At 38.9% G+C, this 22,412-nt stretch overlaps 1 protein-coding gene across 2 annotated transcripts in view; it reads right to left on the minus strand.

Moving 5' to 3' along the window:
* Window positions 1-8,117: 8,117 nt before the first annotated feature.
* The window catches only part of SYK (spleen associated tyrosine kinase), a 50,657-nt gene continuing 36,362 nt past the window's right edge, over window positions 8,118-22,412 (minus strand). For both annotated transcript variants that reach the window (XM_085043006.1, XM_085043005.1), the window contains 7 exons: window positions 16,618-16,708; window positions 15,773-15,950; window positions 14,370-14,579; window positions 13,758-13,947; window positions 12,278-12,418; window positions 11,955-12,067; window positions 8,118-10,391 (listed from right to left, as the gene is read on the minus strand). In XM_085043006.1, coding sequence (XP_084899132.1) covers window positions 10,319-10,391; window positions 11,955-12,067; window positions 12,278-12,418; window positions 13,758-13,947; window positions 14,370-14,579; window positions 15,773-15,950; window positions 16,618-16,708 — 996 coding nt within the window. In that variant the 3' untranslated portion in view covers window positions 8,118-10,318. The remainder of the gene's footprint in view (window positions 10,392-11,954; window positions 12,068-12,277; window positions 12,419-13,757; window positions 13,948-14,369; window positions 14,580-15,772; window positions 15,951-16,617; window positions 16,709-22,412) is intronic.

The following is a 22,412-nucleotide window of genomic DNA, read 5'->3' on the forward strand; positions in this document are numbered from 1 at the left end:
CCTTTGAACAACGGTTTGATCTGTATGTCCATAAAAGTTTTCCTGATTGTGTATGTGTGTGTGCATGTCTGACACACACAAAAGATGCAGTAAAGAACTGAAAAGAAAAGAAATCCCATTAAGTATTTTTACATGAAACAGCTGTTTGTCAGGTCTCTTTAGCTTTATGCTAATTTCTGATAAGTAGCTTCAAATTTTTCAGTGCAAGAACCTTGTTCTTTCAGCTATTATGTAAAACTTCTCTTTTAAGCCCAGACATCAACGTTGCTCTCTTTTCCCCTTTTTCCACACACATCTTCATCAAACAGATTATACTTGTTCAGCAAGACAGCTAGAGTCTCTGCCTTTCAAACTTGTGCTATGTAATACATTCTCCTTCTTGACTCTCATTTTAAATAAAACTTTGTTCTTCATCTACTTGTACACCAGGAAAAGGAGAATTTGACTGCAAAATGACATGTTCTGGGATCAAACGGAGCAGGGAATGGGGGCTCATGGAATGGGTGCAGCTCCACATCTGAGTTTCTATTCACCTTCATCTTCTGTCATTTGGGGTTTTCTGGGTCTAGCAGTAATCCAAGTATCTCATTTTGACAGATTTAGAGTGTTTCATAAGTTAATTGGAATCTCACTGCTTTAATGTCTTCATTCAAACAGTTCCTCTGATCATGGCACTGAAAGGGAAGTCTTACACTATACATAGCTTTATATGAAAAAAAGGAAGTTTATGTGATTATGGTAATAGTCCATAAAATCCAGCAGACAAAGAATAATTTAGAATTCATTTATTCATAACAGCAGAAGTTAATATTCTTGCCTACAAAAGAATTTCAGACATTAATCTTTTCTTCTGAATTTCTGTTATTTCTGCAGACTGCAGAGGTAGTTTGGTTTTCTTCACCATTACCATTTCCCTAACTTCTTCTTTTTTTTTTTTTTTTGTCCTTTTTAGTATTTTCAAAATACTGTTTTCCCTTAAGTAAATAAAGCTGATTCCATTAAGATGGTATCAGAGATGTCTTCCAACTTTACTGTGGATTTATGTAAGTATTTGAACAGAACATTCAATTCTGGTCTCTGTTTTGCAGCTAAATGTTTTAATGGTACAGAATAAATCACTTCCCTACAACTGAAGGTTTAGAATTTAAACAACTTTACATATTCTTTCATAATTTGAGAATTTCTGTTAGTGGTGCACATTTACTTTGGGAGCAGGGGAATAACGTGGGCATGTCTGTTTATATATGTAATTTACATTATTTCAGTAGGATACTGCTTTTTTTTCCTTTTTCATGCTGCTGATCATCCTCTTCAACATCTGCCTTATCTAAGATGCTTCAAACCTCCCTAAATGTCATTTTGAACTGAGCTCATAAAAGGCTGGCAACAGCTTCAAATACTTAACTAGTTACTTGGGACCAAATTGTGTACTCCCTTGGCCTGACTTTGTTTAAAGCCATGCAGTTGAAAACAGAAAAATTTTGGCACATAGCCCTGAGAGAATTGAAGAGTGACAGCCATAGGAATAGTGATTCATATTAATCTTTGTATTAAATTCACTGAAGCAATGCATCTGGAATGTATTAAAACAATTTTGTCGTGTGATCTGTCAATTCTGTGCTATTATTCTAGAAGAGAGCTCTTAAAAACCCTCTCCTCCAGGTTAAATGAATTTTGTGACTGCAAGGTGACAGATCACAGGAGATGCTTTTCCTTTCCATCTTTGGGGGGAATCTGCTGCATTTCATGTTAGGCTCAATGCCTCTTCATTATTTTACTGGGGAGTTGAAAATATAGGAAAAATTGCTTGTAATAAAATTTGCAGATGACAACAGAAACAGAGATTTGCTAGCGAAATAGGAGTACAGAGAAGGCAGGAAATGTTAGAATTAGATCCTCCTATTTGCCTTTTTCTTAATAAGGCATTTTGGATAAATATCCCTGAGCATGCATGCCTCTGTGTGTATGTGTGTGTGTATGTGCATTCGCACAAGGATAGAGATAACACTGTTCTCTTTCTTGTTAAACTTTGGGGACCTCTGGTGATCTTCTTGCATACTCACTCTACCCAAGAGATCTTCAGCTGAAAGGTGGTTTTGTCCTTTGGCTCAGAGAGAGGTTGGATGAGACCACCTGTTGAGGCCATTCAGATCTAAAGGTATGCACCCCAACTTCCCTGCCAATCTCGGCAGCTTTGGAAGCCTGGCTGGTTTGAGCTGGTTTTCTTTGTGGTGTTGTTGAGTTTATGGCTGGGTAGCATTTCCTGGAGAGCTTTAAGGGAAGTGACCTTTTGGTTTATTCATTGTCACATGCAGACTGTGAGGAGCAGAAACAAGTAAGTTGTTGGCATCACAGAACCAATTTGAAGTGGTTTTGTGTTACATGTCAAAAAAAAAAAAAAACCCTTGAAATTTATGGGCATTTGGCTATTCACTCTAAAAGAAGTCCTTTCTGGGTCCTTTAGCTTCACTTGATTACCTAAAACTAGGTAGGTAAAGCTAGCTATGTTTTTCAATCTGAAAAAAGTCATATGCAGTAACTAAAAAGGGGCGGGGGGGGGGGGCAGAGTTCATGCTCTGCTACAGAAAAGAGACACCTTTCCAGAATATAAGAAAATTTCCCCACCAACAACATGCACATTTGCTTTGCACATCATTATTCCTATGATATAGGAATATCATATAGAGCCTCATTTCTTCCCTTGCTTTCCTTGCGCAGACAGGTAGACTGGCATTCTTGTGGGACAGCCACTAAACACCCTGTCTGAAATACAGGGAGAGGAAACAATTCATTAGACTGATCAGCAGTTGTCTGAAAGACAGAGACAGCACTGCTACCAGCCCTGCATCTGAGGTTTGCCTTGGCATCCTCAGTGGCTGCCCTTGGCTGTACTGCAGAACAGCTGTGCTGCATGGCTGTGTCAGGGCTGTTGCCACCTCAGTGGAACAGGATCCCAGATCCTGTTCCCCAGCAGTGGCAGAAGGTGGTACCAGGTGTTCTTTGCCTTTTCATCATTGTCTGGAGCATTTTCCCACAGAAATCTCTTATGGCTGGCAGCTGTCCAGTGCCCTTCGCACAACAACTTGCCAAGGCCCAAAGGAGTTTCTCTGGATGGCAGAAAATTGCTGACGAGTTCTGGTCAGCCCAACCGAAATTCAGAAGGCCATGCAGAAGCACAGGACTAGGGAGCACACAGCAGGATCTACAAGATTTTCCTCCTTGAAATGGGTAGATCTGGATCAAGTTTGTCCTGCTGCTGTGAGCTTCTGCAACCAACACCAAGACTGGAAGGTACTTGCCTGTTAATTAGTGGTGAGAATAAAATATTTCTGAAGTAAGGCATATTTATACATGGTGGCATGTTGCTAAGCACAGCTTAAGGAAAATAAATAAATCAACCAAAGAAGGCACATGAATTTAATCTTATATGGACACTGCTTTTACAAAATGAAAGGCCTTTTCTTAGCTGTGCTCTGTCACATTGCCTCTACAAACATGGTACAACTTGCTAGGCTGCAAGTTGAGCCTTACTGGTGACCTGAATGTTCCAGATCTAGTTTCCAGCTAGTTTAAATTTTTTAGCTTATGAGTGAAAGTGTGTTTCATAGGCTTTTTTGCAAGTGACAAGAGTAGTGTCTGTCCTCCTTCCCTTCCTATCCTGCCCCACCTTTTGAAGTAATTGATTTTCTGGTGGTCTCCAAAAGGTGTGTGATGACATCTCCTAGCCAGGACACAAGCATGCTGGCAGCAGGTCAACTCCTTGGGTAAGAAGAAGCAAGGACTGGCTGCATTTACTGGTTATAGGGATGAACGCTGCTTCCCTTTAAAGTCCCATTTTGGATGGCATTTTCAGTTCATTATGTTTATGTTAGGTGCAGAGGGTGTGCTTTTGGGATTTTATTTCACAAATGCTTGTTAATGTGTGGTAATCAGCAGGCTCCTGCAGAGGCTTGGTGGCCAAGCAGAGACATGCTGGCTTCGTGGGCCTGGCAGCATATTACCACCAAATAAGGCAGTTTTCAAGAAAAAGATGTAGGTACCACCAGTTTCTCAGCTGTCTCAGAGACCAGTTTTGGTGTGGCATCTGATGTCGTCATCCCTTCTAGCTGCACTTCAAACAGACTGAGACCTTTTCACTCTGGGGGAAAGACAGAGACTTTCCTCAGCCCAAGCAAACCTTGAGTGTATTTCTTTGTTCAGGCCTTGGCTTCCTTGTAATTAAATGACTCATAAAATTGCTCACATACAGTTCTGCAAACAAACACAAGAATGTGTCATATTATTAAATCTTGTTGGGTTTTGGTGTTCGGTCAGGTTTTTGTTTTTGTTTTTTTTTTTTTTGTTTTATATAGCTGGCATGGAAAAAGCTGTGGGAGTTTGGGAACAAACTGTGAGCTTTGTACTTGTGCTTGTGTAGCAGGAGTTCTGGTTTGCATTAACTTGGGTACAATGTGACACTGGAGGGTGAATTTCTGAGACATGATTCAGTCTGTGCTTTTTCCTGTAATCTAACTTGTGCAGTACTCCAGCACCAACAAGAACCACTACTTGTTCTGCTTATTCCTTATAAGTAGAAACCACAAAAAGATGAGGAATGCCATGCTCACTCCCTATGGCAGCTACAGAGTGGACAGATAAAAAGGAAGTCATGGCTGACTGAGGAGTTTAAAAATAGTACCTCATTGCTGCATGCCTCTGGGGAACCAGTAATACCAGTGAATATAAAATTTTAAAATAGCCAAAAATATGCATGTATCTATGACAGAGTCAACCACACATTTACAGAAACAAAAAAAGGAAAAAAGAAAAAAAAGAAAAAATAGAAGGATTTGTGCTCTAATGCATTAGTAGCCTGTAAAAAATGAAGTGACTCCTCAGTGCAAGGTATGTGTACGGCCCCGTTACACCAATGTAATCTGATAATAGATATATGTACCATTTTGTATTTGCTGTCTTAAAGAGGCTCTATTGTCTACAAAACCAGACAAACTGGGAGAAGGAGGTTGGGAACCTTCCCTGTGGTGGAAGCTGCTAGAACAGAAATGTAGCTGTATACATAGAAACAGCCCAGTTTGGGGGATTTATTAGCAAATTAGTGGAAATCCTGCTGAAACAAAATGACATTGATAATCTAGGTTTTCATACACAACTATGGGTATAAAGATGTGCCATTACTGGTGAAAAATAAGGAAACATTGGCTCTGAATACATACCTTTTGGGAAAAGAAACATCAAACCAAGCCAAACAGTCAATTTACATCTGCTCCAAAGTAGAGAGAAAAAAATGCCCCGAAGTGCTGCTCTTTGATATGGTCAGTAATCTTGTTGCTCCCATGCATTTCTTCATGTATCTGTTCTCTCCACAGTCATTCCCCTCCATGCAGCTTTCTTGTTATCTTCTAGAACTATCACTGGAAACCAACACTATTAATTCTTTGCCAGCTGGTCTCAACCTCAGATTACTGGAGGTGCAACCTGATACATCATTCACAGAGAAATTGTTTGATAACATTGGTGAAATCTGCACATAAATTAGAACAAGATATGAAGATACAGCTACAATGGCTGGGCAGCAAAGACTGAGGACAAGTCATTATTGACCCCAAGTGTGAAAGAATGACAAGAAATACATGTGCATGTATGTATAGGTGTGCAATGTTTTTAAAGAGAAGTCTTCAAGCTGTTCGAGAGGCAGCCATAAAAGTTCTCCACTACCTGTTCTGCTGCTCAGTCAAGAAATTATAGACTTGGCACTCTTGCTGTTGCTGAAACGGGCACAATGTCTCTTTATCATAATTTCTCCTTTAGTAAAGGAGAGAGAACAGGTGTTAATGTCAGTGCAGCCACCGGCAGGTGCAATGTGACAGGACAGTGCCATTGACCTGTTCTTTGCAAAATTTTTTCTATTTTTTTCTGCCATGTGTTGCATTTCTAACACGGCAGAGGCATGGGGAGCCTGGCATTCAGCTGCCCAGACTGCTGACACACAGAACTTGCTAGGTGAGCAGTGTAGCTGTGGGTGCATGGCAGCAGCATTCCTCCACAAGGACTTTGACAGAGTTAAGCAAGACTTGGCCCTAAGTTTCTTAACCTGACATTTTAAGGCATTTGCAACAGTGGACAGATGAGGAGTTAATGATTTGTGCACATTTATACAGGACTGGTCATTCAGGGACTATTTACATTTGAAGTAATGAATTTTAATGGACAGTAGTGTGATGTTTTCCCCCGCTGCCTCTTATTTCTTCTCTTCTCTGGTTATCAAAAAATGTGCACACCTCCACTGCCTCGGGGAAGCAGAGTTTACACTCCATGCTGAGTTAATTATATGCCAAAGAAGCCAGTGGGTCTTCATCTCAATTATCACATATGTGACAGAAAATAAAAAGAAATACCTAATTGGAGATAGATGCACAGCTCTAGCCGGGCTTCAGGGAACTGAGTAATTGGTGGTCTGTTCTCAGGATTTGTGTTACATCTGACTGTTTTTTAACAGGAATCCATTTTTCTCTTCTGCATGACTTGCAGACTTTCTGTCCTCACTAAACTTAGGGCTGGTAATTACAATTGCTTGCCTAATGTTTCCCTATATTATTCAATCCATATGCCACCCTCACTCCCTTCTAGGCACATGTGGGACATAATCTATCTTTCTGTATGCAATCTCTTACTGCTGCAATCACTTAAAAGACACGGGGACACTGAGTCTCAGAAGTCTTTGTTAATTATCCACAGCTGACCATTCACAATATAAATAAATGATGATTTGTCCTCACGTGCAACATTGCTTCACAGCAAGGAGCAAAGAGAGTGTGTCCTCCGTAACACAGGCACAGCAGCAGCCAGGGCAGAGGGGAGCTTGCCAGAAATGTCCAGACAAGTGCATCACTCGAACAGTGTTCAGGCATTGCCACCTCCTGGCAGGGCTGGGGTGACGACACGCTGCTGTCTCGGTGTACAACCCGTGGCCTGTGCAGGACACCTCCAGATGGGCTCTCTAGCAAACTTGCAGTGATGACTGTGAGGATTTCAGGGGTGAAAATTATGGGTATTTCTCTTTGTCTGATTAAAAGTCCCCTTTCTGCATAGTGTTAGAAGCAAGGATGGGTTGGACCAACACTTTTAAGATGTTTGGGTGTGTCTATATGGGCAAAAGGCACGTGGGTGCCCACGCTTCAAAAAACTCAATGATTTTGTGAATTTGATCCCTAACCAAAGGCATAATTACACTGTTTCCCTCCAGTGAAAAACCCTCCTAGCATGTTATCATCAGGTCCTTCTTCTCCACCAGCCTCCCTAATAACACGCTGCAGTTTTCTACCCCTTAGCTCTTTCATGACAATTGCTTGTGGGCTTACACCACCAAGTGGCATTTCTGAGACAAGTCAGTCTAAAAAGACAGCCAGATATGGACAGCAAAAAGACAAAAGTCCCTTCACACCAGTTGATGGTGCAGTCCCACAAGTGGGAAGGTGTGACAATTAGGCCAGATTTGCCATGCAGGAAAACAATCAGAACAGGGTCAGTCAGTCACTGACTGATGCCCCCAAAGGTAAGTAACTGCTTGTCTACCTTTCTGCCTTTCTTGTTTATTATTCAAATTCGCATTCACACCCATCTAGCCTTAGCTTTCCTGAGAACTTGAGTGTGCTGCAAAAGCTAAATGAGAGACTAGGATATTGCTCTTTTTATTTTAGAATACCTAGAACAGCTGTCTGCATCTATGAGGGAGGCTCCATGTAATATAATGTGACTTAAATCCTGCATAGCTGACATCTTTAAGGCAGAAATTATTGTCTAGTTGATACACTGCACTTATATACTGACACTTCTAACCTTCCAGATCCAGCCCAGTATTGTTGTAAAGCACTTTGAAAAGACCTAGGTGCAATAACAACCTGCATATTTTGGGAATTTCCTGCTGTTCCTGAATAGCTCCAAAAGCAGCCCAAGCTTCAGTGGGTTTATCTGTCCTGTCAAGTACCTTTCATTGTCCATAGGAAAACCTCAGTCTTCAACAACAATCACAGTAACTCAGTACATATACACACTCTGCACAGCATCAGGATTTTTCACAGAGTATGAAATTTTGGAAGGATTCTTGTTAAGACAGCACATTTTGTAAAAGTATCTTTAATTAACATTTTAAAACCTAATCCATTTATTTCACAATACTTTATATTCTCATTGTAAACTTTTATTATGTAATAGTGAAGTTCAACGTAATCAAGTAACTCCAGAAAGTGATGTGGACATTCACTCAGAAGAGAGGAGAAGAAACAATCCTCCAATTTTGTTGTATCAGACACCACTTCTAAAGAGAACGAGAGATATAGTGGAATATATCTCTCAGTCTGGTAGATTGAGTACTGTCACTTGCTGGTTCATAGAGATTTGTGCAATTTGTTTATGACTAATATCCCCATAAATGTACTAATTGCACATGTAGAGATAAATTCTCTGCAACATAACAAAAGTGACAAAACACCTACATATAACTATGGCTAACTTCTACACAAGCTGGTCTTGTAGAAAAACTTTTCTTAAAAACAAAACAAAAAATAAATCATCTTCAAGGTAAGTCACGTTTGGTCACTTTGAAACATGATCTGTTGCATTTGACATCTTTCAGTAGCCTGTTGTTTCTGAAGTGTCTTGCACTGGACACCCAAGACTAAACGAAACTACTAAAAGTCACCCGGTATTATTTAACAAATAGACTGTAAACGTTGTAAAAAGAAAAAAAAAAATACAGTAGCTTCTACATTTGTTTATAGTCCTGTCTTTTATGAAAATTATTTCACACTTTCTCAGTTTAATTGCTCACACAATTTCTTTGCTAGAGGAAAAAATACCACTGCATCTCTAAGAATACCCTATTCACACAAAAATTAAACACATATACTCTAACCAGCCATATGCAATAAATATATCTAACTCTAAATCTTATTCTTTATATTCTTCTAAAATATCTATATCTAGAAGACACACTGCATGAAGACTCCTGAGATATATGCAAATCACAACTAAGTAGCTGCTTCTGAGTAATGAGTGACAGAAATGTTGATACTGATAATATTTAAAATGAGATTGGGAAAGCAAAGTATAATGGTAAAAACAGAATTAGAAGTTGACTACAGTATTTGTTATTACTACTCCTAACCTTCCAATTTAATGGAGATGTATGCGGCATTACAGAATGATAAGAAAAATGCCTTTTCCTGAGATGCCCCCAGGGATTGATAACAGGACAAGTACTAAAATGTTGGAGCAGACAAAGGTAATCTTGTCATCCATATGCCCAATTATAAAATACTTGAACTAGAAATTCAACTGTAGAGGTGATAAGGTGTGGTAAAATTCTCACAGATGCTTTTAAAGAAAGGTTTTAAGAACAGATATAAATGATTGCTGCTCAAAATACAACGCAAGGTGCTGTGGTATACCCAAATAGATACATGGAAAAGATATGTCTGGAGAATGATGAATGAGCACAGAGAAAGGTAAGTGCTGCTCCATCACAGGTGTATTTTCAGGAATGCAGTGTTGGAGTTTATGTTAAAATCCAGAATCATCTTAGGTGCTGGCATGTTTACTTCCAAGATAAGAGCAAGCCCCTGAGTTCCCAGTTTTCACCAGGAAAAAAAAATAACTTCCTGAGAAATACCTGGGCTCCACACATGAGGTGAGGAACAGAAGAAGATGGTCACATTTAAAGGACATGATGATGTTAGAAAGTCAAAACTCCCAATTCCCCTCTGCCTACTTTACTTTTAAGAAGAATGGGATTTGATTTTAAAGGGGCTTGGTGATAAAATAAAACACACCATCAGTCAAAGCGATGGACACACATGCACAGTGAATTTGCTTCATATTCAGAAATGTTTATGCTATTCTTCCTTGAGGAGAAAGAAGGCTGGAACAACTAAAGGCTAAGAATATTAATGAGAAGAATCCAAATTTCAATCTGCATTCCAATACAGGAGAGAAAGAGGGCTCAAAGTCATTAAATAGGTTTTACAGGATGACAAAATGTAATGCAAATAAAACTGTAAATGAAATGGAATGTAGCAAAATTATAAGCATCTGCTCTGGCGTCCTTGCTGCTCACTTTGAGACCATTACACTTCCAGTACTCTTTTGGGGCTGGATTTTGTGCAGAAGGCAAGAAAAGGCAACCTTAAGGACACAAGGCTCAGCTCTGAGCTTTGCAGGTTGAAAATGGAAGTACAAAAATCGAGTTTGCTTGGTTTTGGAAAATGAACATCTTCTCAGAGGGTGCTGGCTGGAGACGAGGAAGTTGCTGTTCTTCATGGTGTTAGTGGGAAATGTCGTAATAATAGTTACGTAACCTCATCTCGACTGCAACAAATCCTGGTCGGTCGTCAATACTGTGGAAAGATGGAAAGTGTCATTGTGTAGGAAGGAGAGAGCTGTAAAGGTGCATGGGCGTCATAATGCTTGGGATGCTACCTCAGTGATAGCTCATTTAAAGATGCTCACAATATTTTAAGGCTACCAAAATGATGCTACAAAGTTAATATCAAGTGGCAAATACTACTATAGAGCATCCAGTCAATGGGTTTACTACCATGTGTGTTACTTTGTGGTTGGTGAGGGTACTAGAAGAAAGAAATGGTAAATCAGCTCCATTTAATTTTCTACTTCATTTACTTGAATAATAATCTGGAGAAAAGAAGATTTGCAGTGCAATATCTGCCTTATAATAGGTAGTACAATAGCAGAGGTGTTAGAACCAGTGAGAGGAGCCTACCCACACACGATATGACCGTACCATCTTTTATATCTGCAATTGTTTCTGTATTTGAAGAACACAATAAACTGACAATAAGCCCGTACAATTTTATATTACATAATGAGGTAATTACTCTGTCTGACCTAAATCTTTTTTTTAACATTTATTTTCTTTTCAATATATAAAGATAGTTGAGTACAAAAAATATATACCAGCATGCTTTATGATATGTTTGTTAATAATAACAAAACCTGATCCCTTTCACTGTAGAACTGTTAGAGCATTCTTTGAGTCAAACCAAAAGGCAGAAATTACTTTTTGCTGCACTTTCTTTGTAGGGTACTAGATGTAATAAAGCTAACAAAGAAGCAAGGTAACTAAAAATGAAGTACCAGAGCTCCTTAAATGTAGACCTTTTTTGGACAGACCTATCCCCCAGATGGTGAACTGGAAGAATAAGTGACATTACAGTCACTTTGAATACTTTCTGGAAATTTCCTACAGATAAAAATGACTTCAGCAAAATAGTTTAAAACAATAAATTATAAAACAGTTTTAATATATTTCTGGAATATACTTATTAAAAGTTAGCTCTTTTTCCCCCTATATTTCATAATTTTAAATTATAAATGGGTATGAAACAGAAAAAAATGTTTCTGACATATCAGGTATGACCTGAAAAAATATTTGCCTCTAACTGATAAGAAGTCAGTGTGGGATCCAATCTGAATATATTCAGTAATGAGACAAGAGAAAGACAGGTCAAAACAATTAACTACTGAGGAATGGAATAAACATTTTGGCAATATAATTTTGAAATTTCAGTAAAGTCTTGGAAATGAAAATGAAACAAAATACAATCCAAAATGAAACAAAAATATTGCTTAATTTCAAACTTTCTTTTCAAAATACATTAGACTGACCTTTCTGTGGACTTACATTTTTATGACACCCTGTATGTTGTATATAACTATTCTGGAAAACTCTTTTATACAAAATGGGCATTTTGTAATACAATCTATAACTCAAATAATTTTTCACCTGAAAGTGCAATTGGCTCCTTAGCTTGGAGGATGGTTGCAAGTTAAACACCAGCTGAAAAGATGTATTCTGAAATAACCTCTCCTCACCCCTTTGTACCTATTAACCATGTAGATTAAAGTATAGTTCTATCAAAAGAGCATCCCATCACACTCACTTGTATGTCCAACACAATTTCATTAGACTGTAGACTTCTGTTGGACAGACTTCAGGACGTTCCATTCGTTCTCCTCTTTCAATCATCTGTGCAACTTCACCACCTTTCATTCCCTGCGAAAGGGTGACCAGAACAGTCAGTCACTGAGGTAGCAAATGATTGCAGCATGCAGGATAGCATAAATCAAAGTGAGGTCTGGAATTGATTTTTGGGCTATCACTTGACTCATTTGTTGCATCAACTCTTTTTAGGTAGGAAAAGATATTGGCTCAAATTTGCTCTGAATTTTTACAGAAAAAACATGGCCAAATATAACCACTCACCTTATATGGTTTTTGTCCATAAGAGAAAGCCTCCCACATCAAAACTCCAAAGCTCCAGACATCACTTTTGCTAGAAAATTTGTAGAAATTCATGCATTCTGGAGCATACCACTTTACTGGCCATTTTCCATGACTTTGTGCCTAAAATATGTCATAATAGAAAGTAAAAAAGCAGGCTAGATACAACGATAAATAGTAAACACCAGCTGAATGCACATAATCCATGTTAACTTAGATCTGCACAGATTTGCACTAACCACCATAACATTTCTGATGCAGTTAGCATGAGAGACAACAGGTAACAGCTTCTTCAGAAGTGTTACAAAATTGTTCCTAATCTTCCACTTCCAAAATTATGCACTGAAATGAAATCTATGGTAAAAAAAATAGCTAAATGACCTGGGGTCATGTTTTTAGCATAATTTAATTTAAATTTGCTCTTTAAAATTATTTTCTTTCCATTTAGGCTCTCCACAAGTGGTAAGAGAGATGTCCAGATGGTTGGAGTGCGTGCTCTATTTCAAAGCACAGCGACTGCCTTGTGGCAAGCCACAGTTTGCCTAAATTGTGCCATAACCCTGCATTTTGACTGTTCAAGTGTCAAGCTACATCAGCACAGTGCTAGATCTAGTGACAGAACCCTACTGCACCCTGTGGAGAACGTGGGCTTCTGATATTAATTCTCGAGGGTCTAAGACTGAGATTGACAAGCATCTCTGGCTGGGCTGGTGGCAGTAATTTAAGATGTCTTTTCTGGCAACAGTTGCTGTTCCTGTATAGGAAGGCCATCAGAAAGGAGCATGTGCTTGCTCCTCCTCTGCTGTGCTTCATGGGCTCGATTATTAGTTTTAAAGGACTGATAAAAGGGAATTTGTAGAAAGACGGATTAATTTGAAATGCAAGAGTAATATATCAGGAAAAAAAATACAGATATGATAGCAGCATTTGTCTCCCACCTTTTGCCATATTAAATGTTTCAATTATTTTTATGTCTTAAGCTGTACAGAGGTCCAATGAATTTAAAACCAAGATAAACAAATTTTGGTTAATTTATTATTTAACAATGGTGTTCTTTCAAATCCTCCCCTAATTCTGTTCTATTAGTCAGTCTATTATGCTAGCCTACATTTTCCTTGGACATGATAAGAACTGTTTTGCAACAAATACATTTTCCCCCTTTTACATAAGAGAGAATCTCATTTAAATATTTTATAACATAAATTTCAATCTTCTAATGACAAGTTTACCAAAAGTAAAGGAAAGTAGACAAGTAAAAGGAGAAACAAGCTTTTTCCTCCCTGCATGTCTCTTATTGTTGATCACATATCTTGGATATTGGTAATTTAACATCAAGTTATAAAATAATGAATGATACATAATAGTTCTAATTTTCAACTTGCTAAACCAACTGCATTTCAACTGGAACTAACCTTATTAAGCTATGTTACTACACAGCTTTCATGTCTTGTTCAAACCTTACCTTGTAATAACTTTCATCAGCACTAAGAGCTTTAGAAAGTCCAAAGTCACTAATTTTGGCATAATGTTGGGTGACTAATAGCACATTTCTTGCAGCCAGATCCCTATGAACAAAGTTATTCTCCTCCAGGTATTTCATCCCCATGGAAACCTGATGCACCAGCTCTGTTATATTCTTCTCTGTGACATGTCTGAAAATCACAATTGAATTTTAAAGAGGTCAGTAGTTCATTTCCATGAATTTTCACGAATACAAATCTTTATTATGAACTTGTACACATCACCCCAGGAACCTGATCCACTTACATTAAGCTAAGCTTAAATTGGAGAAGGCAACCTAGGCTGCTTGTCCTGGGCAAGATGATATGCTATCACATCAATAAAGGAGAACTTGAAGGACACCTGAAAATCCTTTCATTTATTCAAAATACACTATTGTGGCAGAGATATTGGACAGGTTTGAGAGATGTAAAAGATAATCATGTGCCAGTGAAGAATAACTACAATAATTAATTACTACACTAAAAACATATCAATTTTATTGTCCTTATAGAAAAATAAAAAATAAAAGAAAGGACCTGTGTACTGTGGAATGGAATAAAAGTTTACGTACCTATTTTTTTGCAAAAATTTGTTCAGTGGGCCAAGTTCAGCCATTTCCATTACTAACATCCAGGCCTCAGCTTCACATATACCTATCATTCGGACAATATATGGGTTATCCAGTTGCTGCATTACATTTGCTTCTCTCAGTAATTCATCCTTTATGGCTGGATCATTACTCTCATTCTTCAGAATTTTTACAGCTACTGGCTTGGCACCCCTGCAAAAGAGAATCCAGTTCTGGGACTAGTTGCTAAAAAAATCTCTGCTCTAATGCACACAATCTTCATCAGATATTTCCAAGCACATAATAAAAATTGTGACAAAAACCAGAATTGACATTCAGAGGAGAAAAAAAACCAGCCATAATGGGAACATCTCTCTATCAAATGCTCAGAAGACAGCTAGGCAAAAGAGTGAGAATGAAAATAACCTGAGAAAATTACAGATTATCATAAAAATTCCATAAGAAACCTGGAAAAATATACAGTACAAAATTTTCTTGCACACTCTGGCAAGGATGGTATAAAGCTCTTCTGAGAAGAAAAGCTAAAAAGAGCTTTCTAAGCACTGGAATTTTTTGGGGGTGAGACTGGAACATGCAGCATTGCAAGGCCCCCAGTCAAAGCTCTGAAATCCTGAGAATCCAAGCCTACTTCTGCAACCTTCCATTCATACAGCAAACTGGAAGAGTGACTGATGAGATCAACAGAGCTCAAGTGTGAAACAAGATTTAAAAATACGCAAGCTGAGATCAGAGCCCTTTAAATCCCTACAGCCTGTCCTGGAAAAATAAAAGTCCTTCCTGCCTATGAAAACCTCGGTTAAAGAAATGCCTCCAACTTCAAGAGATGAGAGTGCGTACATAATCAGTCCATGCACGTAAACAGCATACTGATAACATTTTACTATGAAAATGCATGAACAGGCAAGTATAAACAGGGTCTGTTCCTACTGACATTACATGATAAGAAATGTTACAACATGTTCTGTCTTCTTGAAAATCAACATTCCAGCTTCAAGAGACTGGTATTTATCACATTTATTTTAGGCAAAAATCTCTTTGCTATAGGTAAACTGTCCATGGCACTCTATGTTATTTCTGAAAGATATGTTGTACAGATGGGAAATGCTGTGTAGCATTATTGCTTTTGTGAACTATGGAAGAAGGCAGTGGAATTCCCACTCTACTATCCCCGTCTGGAGACAAAATAGTCATAAGCAGCGCTTTCCCACTTTACAGACAAAAAAGAGTGCATAAATGTACATACAAAGAGAGAAACTGGTGAATATTGGCCCAAATTAGTTAGAGTCTGTCACCCAAAAAGACATGCAAAGATTACTGCTGCTCTTAAAAGGAAAGGCTACAGCTTTTATACATCAGACTTAATGAAAACAGAAGGAAATACTCACTTCTTCATCTTATAGAACCCTTTCTTTACAGTACCAAAGTTGCCAGAGCCAAGTTCACCTTCCTCCAAAGTTAACAACTTCCTGTCAAGGGTGACATTTTTTGGTTTAATTTCATCTGGATCAGCATATGGACTTTCATAGACCTCAGTATCCATGGGTAATGCCTCTCTCTGATCACCTGCATTTCAAACAATGAAAAAATTAGACATGATTTTAGACATTTTTGCTGTCACAGCTAATACATTCACCTTTTCCATGTTCAAGATCATCAGTGTGTTTGACTTGTAAGGATAAAGAAGCACATACAGTCCATCTAAATGCACTTGAGAACATGCCAAAAGACAGTGGCCTCCCTCCCCCTGGTGACATGCTGTAACTACTGGACATTTGTACAGTGTGAAACCAGGGGGTTCCTTAGCAGAAGGAGGGTTAAAGTATGGCCCTTCTCTCCTTAGTATTTCCTACTGGTTACCTCACACAATTCTTCACTCAGAATGGTGCCTTTTATGTATTTCATTCTTGGGAACCCAACTTTAATTGCATTATGCACGGCATTGTGGATGCAACAGGGCACGATTCTTTTTATGACATGCAAGGATACAGTTTTCAGAGTTAAGGAAATAATAGTACTCCACTTCAAAATGGAAATGGGGGCTTATGCTAAATTATTTTTGTTACAGATGGCGACATCTGGCATTTTCAACTACCAGGCTTGAGTTATGGTAGTGGCTATACCAATACATAGCAGAATGTGGAATATATGAAAGAAAAAAGAAATATGGATTGCAAGAGATCTGTGCTATAAAGAAGAGAATTGTATTAATGATATATATTACTCTGCCTACCTCTTTCTGCCCCTGTAAGAGCTCTGTTCCTTTGCAGCACATAAGGATTAAAAGGTGCTTCATCTGGTGGGTGGCCAATAGTGGACTGAAGCTGTAGCACACAAATAAAGCTTTTCTGATTAACAATAAATAGGTAAGTTAAAAGAACTTTTTTTCCCCCCAAAGATTTTGGCATAATGGTTGCAAGAGACCCATAGGTGAGAGTCAGAAAGAAAGGGATCCAAAAGAGGTTCTTTCATTCTGGAGGTTATTGTTAGAGAAGGCCAAAAGCATAGACAGATATTACAAATATTTCAGAGCATTAGATAAGAGAGAATTAACGTTAGTGGGTCATGCACAGATCTTACTCTGCAGATATTAAATTTACATGCTCTTTTCAAATCTGCCATGTAACTCAAGCAGTTGTTAGGATTTCTCTTTAATCTGTCCTTCTTCCTTCTCCAAGTTATCTCTCCCCCATCTTGGCCATAGAGAAATTGCTAGCACAAATGAAAACAAAAACCAATTTCCTGCTTCTCTTGTGGATATTACAGAGGGATTCTATTTTAAAGAAGTGGAAGAAACTGGAGTAAAAAGTTACTACTTTAATAGGCTGGTGTAACATCAGGGACAAACATCATGGACCAGATATTAGGCCAGTCTGTCTACTCTGAGGAGGGAGAAAATTACCCAATTAACTGAGCATCTGATCCAAATACAATCCCTCTGCCTTTCCTGTCAGAGAAATAATATGGAGTACACAAACCATCTCATCCACTGTGTGTTTGGAGCTCCTTACCTGGGAATGGCACAATAACGAATAGATGAGAGAAACTACTAATCTGGTCGCTTCTGTTTGTGAGCTGTTGGGAATGGGAAATTACAGAACCTATTTATGCAGGTTAGTTCCTTTTCAACTGAAGAGAAACAAAGCTCTAAGGGAAGCTGTCCCTGCCTGTGACAAAGGGATTGGAACGAGATGAACTTTAGGACCCTTTCCAACACAAACCATTCTATGATTCTGCGAAGTTTCCTATAGTGAACTATTGTATGCAATAGAAGTTTTATCATTTAGAAACTGTGTTTAATAGGGGAAATGCCTGACCTGGGCACTACAGATCTTGAAATCATAATGAAGTTGACTGCCTAATTGGATGAAGTAGAAAAGGTTTCACTACACAGATTTTTCTGCAAACCACACGCAGGAAGCCAGCTTTCAGCAATATTCTGGCTTTGCAGGATAAGCACAGTGACATCAGGTACTGTAAGGGTAATGTTTCAGACTTGAATTGCTCAGTATTAGGAACAGTGTTAAAAGGCCATTTGCTAGCAAGGCAAGTCACAAAACCCCTGAGACAGTTCTGGGATAGGTCAAGGAACAAACTGACCCACCAATCTCGAGAATAAGGATGTAAATGAAGGAGTAAACCAAGATCCTTGGCTCTAGTTTTGTTTTTCTAGACTGATTCACCCTGCCAGCTTTCCAAGACCTGTATCAGTCTGTTTCACATAGGTAATTCACTAACTCGAAACCCCCAACTTAGACTGGAAATCAACTGGCATACTCTGAACTGGCCAAATGTAATTAATGTAGACCAAATTTGTACACCTCAAGAATCCATTCACCAGTGAAGAGCAGCTGGTAAAAACAGCTCTGGCCAAGACATAGACGAGTACTAAAATTGTACATTTAGAGACATTTCTGCTCTTTGCAATTCAAGAACAGAAAACCCAAAAAACCAAAACAAACAAAAAAACCCCCACAACAAACAAATAAACAAAAGCAACAAGAAAAAGCAACACAAAACCAAAAAAAAAACCAAACCAGAAAGGATTGGATGCTCTTGCTCAGCAACTGCTTTAAAAATATAAGTAAGTACATCAGTTCCATGCTTGTAAATAAAGCTCTGCAGCTGTGACTTGGAAGCCACACAGTGACATCAATTATAACAAAGCAGATTCTCTTTCTTAGCTGCTTGTGTTGAAGAACAATCGTAATGTCTTATATATTTTTACTTAGCTTGCTTAACTAATATGTGTGGAATGTTATTTCTAATTGTTGCAGATTGATTAAATAGCTTAGTAATGTCTTTTTCATTACTATTCCTTCCTTCCTCTCTGGAAGGAAATAGGAGGCTTGGCTACCCTGGAGAAAGAGAAGCCTGAGGTTCTCAATGACTTTGATCCCTCAGTATTCAATGGCAAGGGCTGTAGCCACACTATCCAAATCGAGAAAGGCAAATGCAGGGACTGGAAGAACTCCCTATTTCCACTGTAGGAGAGGATCAGGTCTGTGATCATCTAAGGAATTTGGATGTGTACAAGTCCATGGGACCCTATGAGATTCATTTGAGGGTACTGAGAAAGCTGCCAGACAAAGTTGCTAAGCCACGGTCATTTTTGAAAAATCATGGCAGTCAGGTCAAGTCTGTGATGACTGGAAAAAAGGAAACATGACCCCCATTTTTAAAAAGGGGAAAGCAGAAGACCCAGGGAGCTACACACCAGTTAGTCGCACTTTTGTACTAAGCAAGGTCATGGAGCAGATTGTCCTGAAAACTATGCTAAGGCACATGGGAAACAAAGGGGTGTTTGGTAACATAAACATGGCTTTACTAAAGAGAAGTCATACCCGACAAATATGGTGACCTTCTATGACAGGGCTGCATGCAGCACTGGTGAATGGGGCAGAGCAGCTGACATTGTCTACGTGGATTTATGCAAAGTGTTGGATGCTGTTCTGTATGACATCCTTGTCTCTAAATTGGAGACATGTGGATTTTACAGATGAACCACTCAGTGGACAAAGAACTGGCTGGATGACCACATGAGAAGAGTGGTGGTCAAGGGCTCGATGTCCATGTAGAGACCATGATGGGTGGTGTCCCACAGGGGTCAGTACCGGTGCCAATACTGCTCAGCATCTTTGTTGGTCTCAAGGACACTGGGATGGAGGGCACCCTCAGCAAGTTCACTGACTGCACCAAGCTGAGTGGGGCAGTCACTCTGGAGGGAAGGGATACAATCTGGAGGGACCTGGACAGGCTTCAGAGGTGGGTCTGTGCAAAACTCAAGAAGTTCAACAAGGCCAAGTGCAAGGTACTACACCTGAGTCAGGGCAATCCCAGACACACCTGCAGGTTGGGCAGAGAAGTGATTGAGAGCAGCCCTGAAGGAGAAAGACTTGGGAGTTATGAAAAAGTCAATATCCAAAGCAGCATGGCCAGCAGAGTGAGGGAGGAGATTCTGCCCCTTAACTCTGCTCTGGTGAGACCCTGGTGTCTCACTCTGGGGGAGAGCTGCATCCAGCTCTGGTGCCCCCAACATGGGAAGGACATGGAACTGATGAAGCAAGTCCAGAGGAGGCCACAAAGTTGATTATGGGAATGGAGCACCTCCCCTTCAAAGACAGGCTGGGGAAGTTGGGGCTGTTCACCCGGAAGAAGAGGAGGTTGCGTGGAGACCTCATAGCAGCTTTCCAGTATCTGAAAGGGGCCTGAAGGGAAGCTGGAGAGGGACTCTTCATCAGAAACTGTCGCGATAGAACAAGGAGTAATGGGTACAGACGGAAGGAGGGAAAATTCAGTTTAGATAACAGGAAGGAATTCTTAACTGTGAGGGTGGAGAGGCACTCTAACAGGTTGCCAGGGGAGGCTGTGAATGCCCCCTACCCTGAAGTGTTCAAGGAGAGATTGGATAAGGCCTTGAACAACCTGGTCTAGTGGAAGGTGTCCCTGCTCATGACAGAGGGGGTTGAGACTAGATGTTCTTTAAGGTCCCTTACAAGCCTTAACATTCTATGATTCCATGATTTCTGGTTGAACTACAATTTAATATTTCAAAGGCCCCTTTTCAGCTCCTATTAATAACTTGGGAAAACTGTGTAACACTCAGAAAACCTCAAATATTTTTCTTTAGTCCTGTCAGTCATGTATTCATGGCATGTATGCCCTGCATAACTTTGAATAGGATTTTCTACTAGGAATTGGAATTTTCAACCATGAGTTGGATTTTTTTTCTCTTTAAGTCAGGCAACACTGACTAGAAATAGGGCAGGAGTTATGCATCATTGCATGTACAGTGATCTGGGTGATAGTAAAATAAAATTTCCTTTTTATTTAACTGTCATTTAAATGCAGGGTCCTTTCTGCCCTACACTTTTGAAACAACAAGTTTAATTCTGCAGATCTGTTTTGAACAAAAGGACATTTCTCTTAATACAACTAGGGTATAGGATAACAAATTACTTCTTGTATTCTTACAAGAAGCGGAGAATGGACAAAATGACCATGGATTTATTCAACCAGTGAAAAGGAATACAAGAGTCCTCTAGGGCAGCTTGTTAAAAATTTGTCATGCAAGTGAAATGGCTCCAACTACTCTAAATCTAACTTTACAGTAAAGATGGTAATTTTATAGTAAATAGGACAGTAATATTCTCATGAAGGCAATCTGTACAGCATGTGCAATTTTCTTTCAGGTTAATAATTCTGATTAGAAAAAATGCAGACCCTAAAGTCATTTTATTAAAACTGAGTAGAGAAATACTGCATGTCAACATCTCATTAGCCATGACCTCAGTGAGCTTAGGCTAAGGCATCTCAGTTGCCACTAGGTGGCAGGGATTCATTTAAATTGTCTAAATTAACAATTTTAGACTAGTAAAACAGTCTGCAAAATTTTGATCTGGATCCTAAAATTTAATACAAATAGTTAATTTGTGAAATTAAAAAAAAATTCCCAAGAATGAGTAAATATAACATAACAAATATAATAAACATACTTTTTCATGTTTACTGTCTGAAAGCTTTTATCGTAGTAGAAGTAATTGACTAATTAACCAGGTCTAAAGTAAACTCTGCCTGCTAGGGTTAACGAATGGTAAATTTTTGAATTGTTCAGAGCAGGACTTTTGTCTAATGTCTAAAATCTGGCAGTATGGTGTGGGTCTGAGTATTCAGGGTTATGTACATATAAAAGGTGATCAAATCAGGTTTCTGAATTTTCTTTTTTTTTTAATGATTGGTCCTTCTCTGACAATATGCTTCAGTCTCTACTCTGTGTATGTTGCCCAGAAGGCAGGAAATAGGTATTTGACAGCAGAAAGAGACCAGAGCAAGATGTAGGTTTTACCATGTTAACAGCAGCGTGACCAGAACCATGTCTAAGGAGTTCAGACCTCACACTCATTTTTCTGAGTCAACCCAAAATGTGCGACAGTTTGGCATTTTATTTCAGATGGTCTAGAGCCAATCCTGAGCCTGCCCCTGTATTTGTACATGATAAACACACTTTGAAGAAGAGATGTAGGTCCTGTAGGGATACACAGCCAACAACAGCTATTGGTACCTCTGCATAAAAGTGAACTGCAATTGTAGGAAAAGTACATTTGCTATTTATCAGGATTATCAAATACAGTATATATCAAACACAGCTTTTCATTCTGAACAGTAGCATACCTCTAGGGATTTTCATGCCTGCTCATTTTTGTTGAAGAGCAACTGGAAATAAATCAATAAACATAAAGAGAGACTCATGGATCAAACAGGGGCATACATGTTATTTTCAACATGCAAACAAACTCATAGCTACATGCTTCAGAACTACATCAATTACTGGACAGCACCATTTCCAGGCCATGCAACAGCATTTTCACTAGGACAGGATTGGCTCCCCTTGGCTCCCTGGCATCTTACCAATTTTCCCATTCTGATTGGTCTTGTGATATCTTACACTTGCCTAAGTGTAATTGAATGCATAACAAGATCTGTGTACATAGGTTATGTAAGTATATATTTTGTTGTTTTTATCGTTCC

Source organism: Lichenostomus cassidix, chromosome Z (assembly GCF_008360975.1).
Source record: "Lichenostomus cassidix isolate B80296 chromosome Z, HeHo_3.0, whole genome shotgun sequence".
Classification (NCBI taxonomy): domain Eukaryota; kingdom Metazoa; phylum Chordata; class Aves; order Passeriformes; family Meliphagidae; genus Lichenostomus; species Lichenostomus cassidix.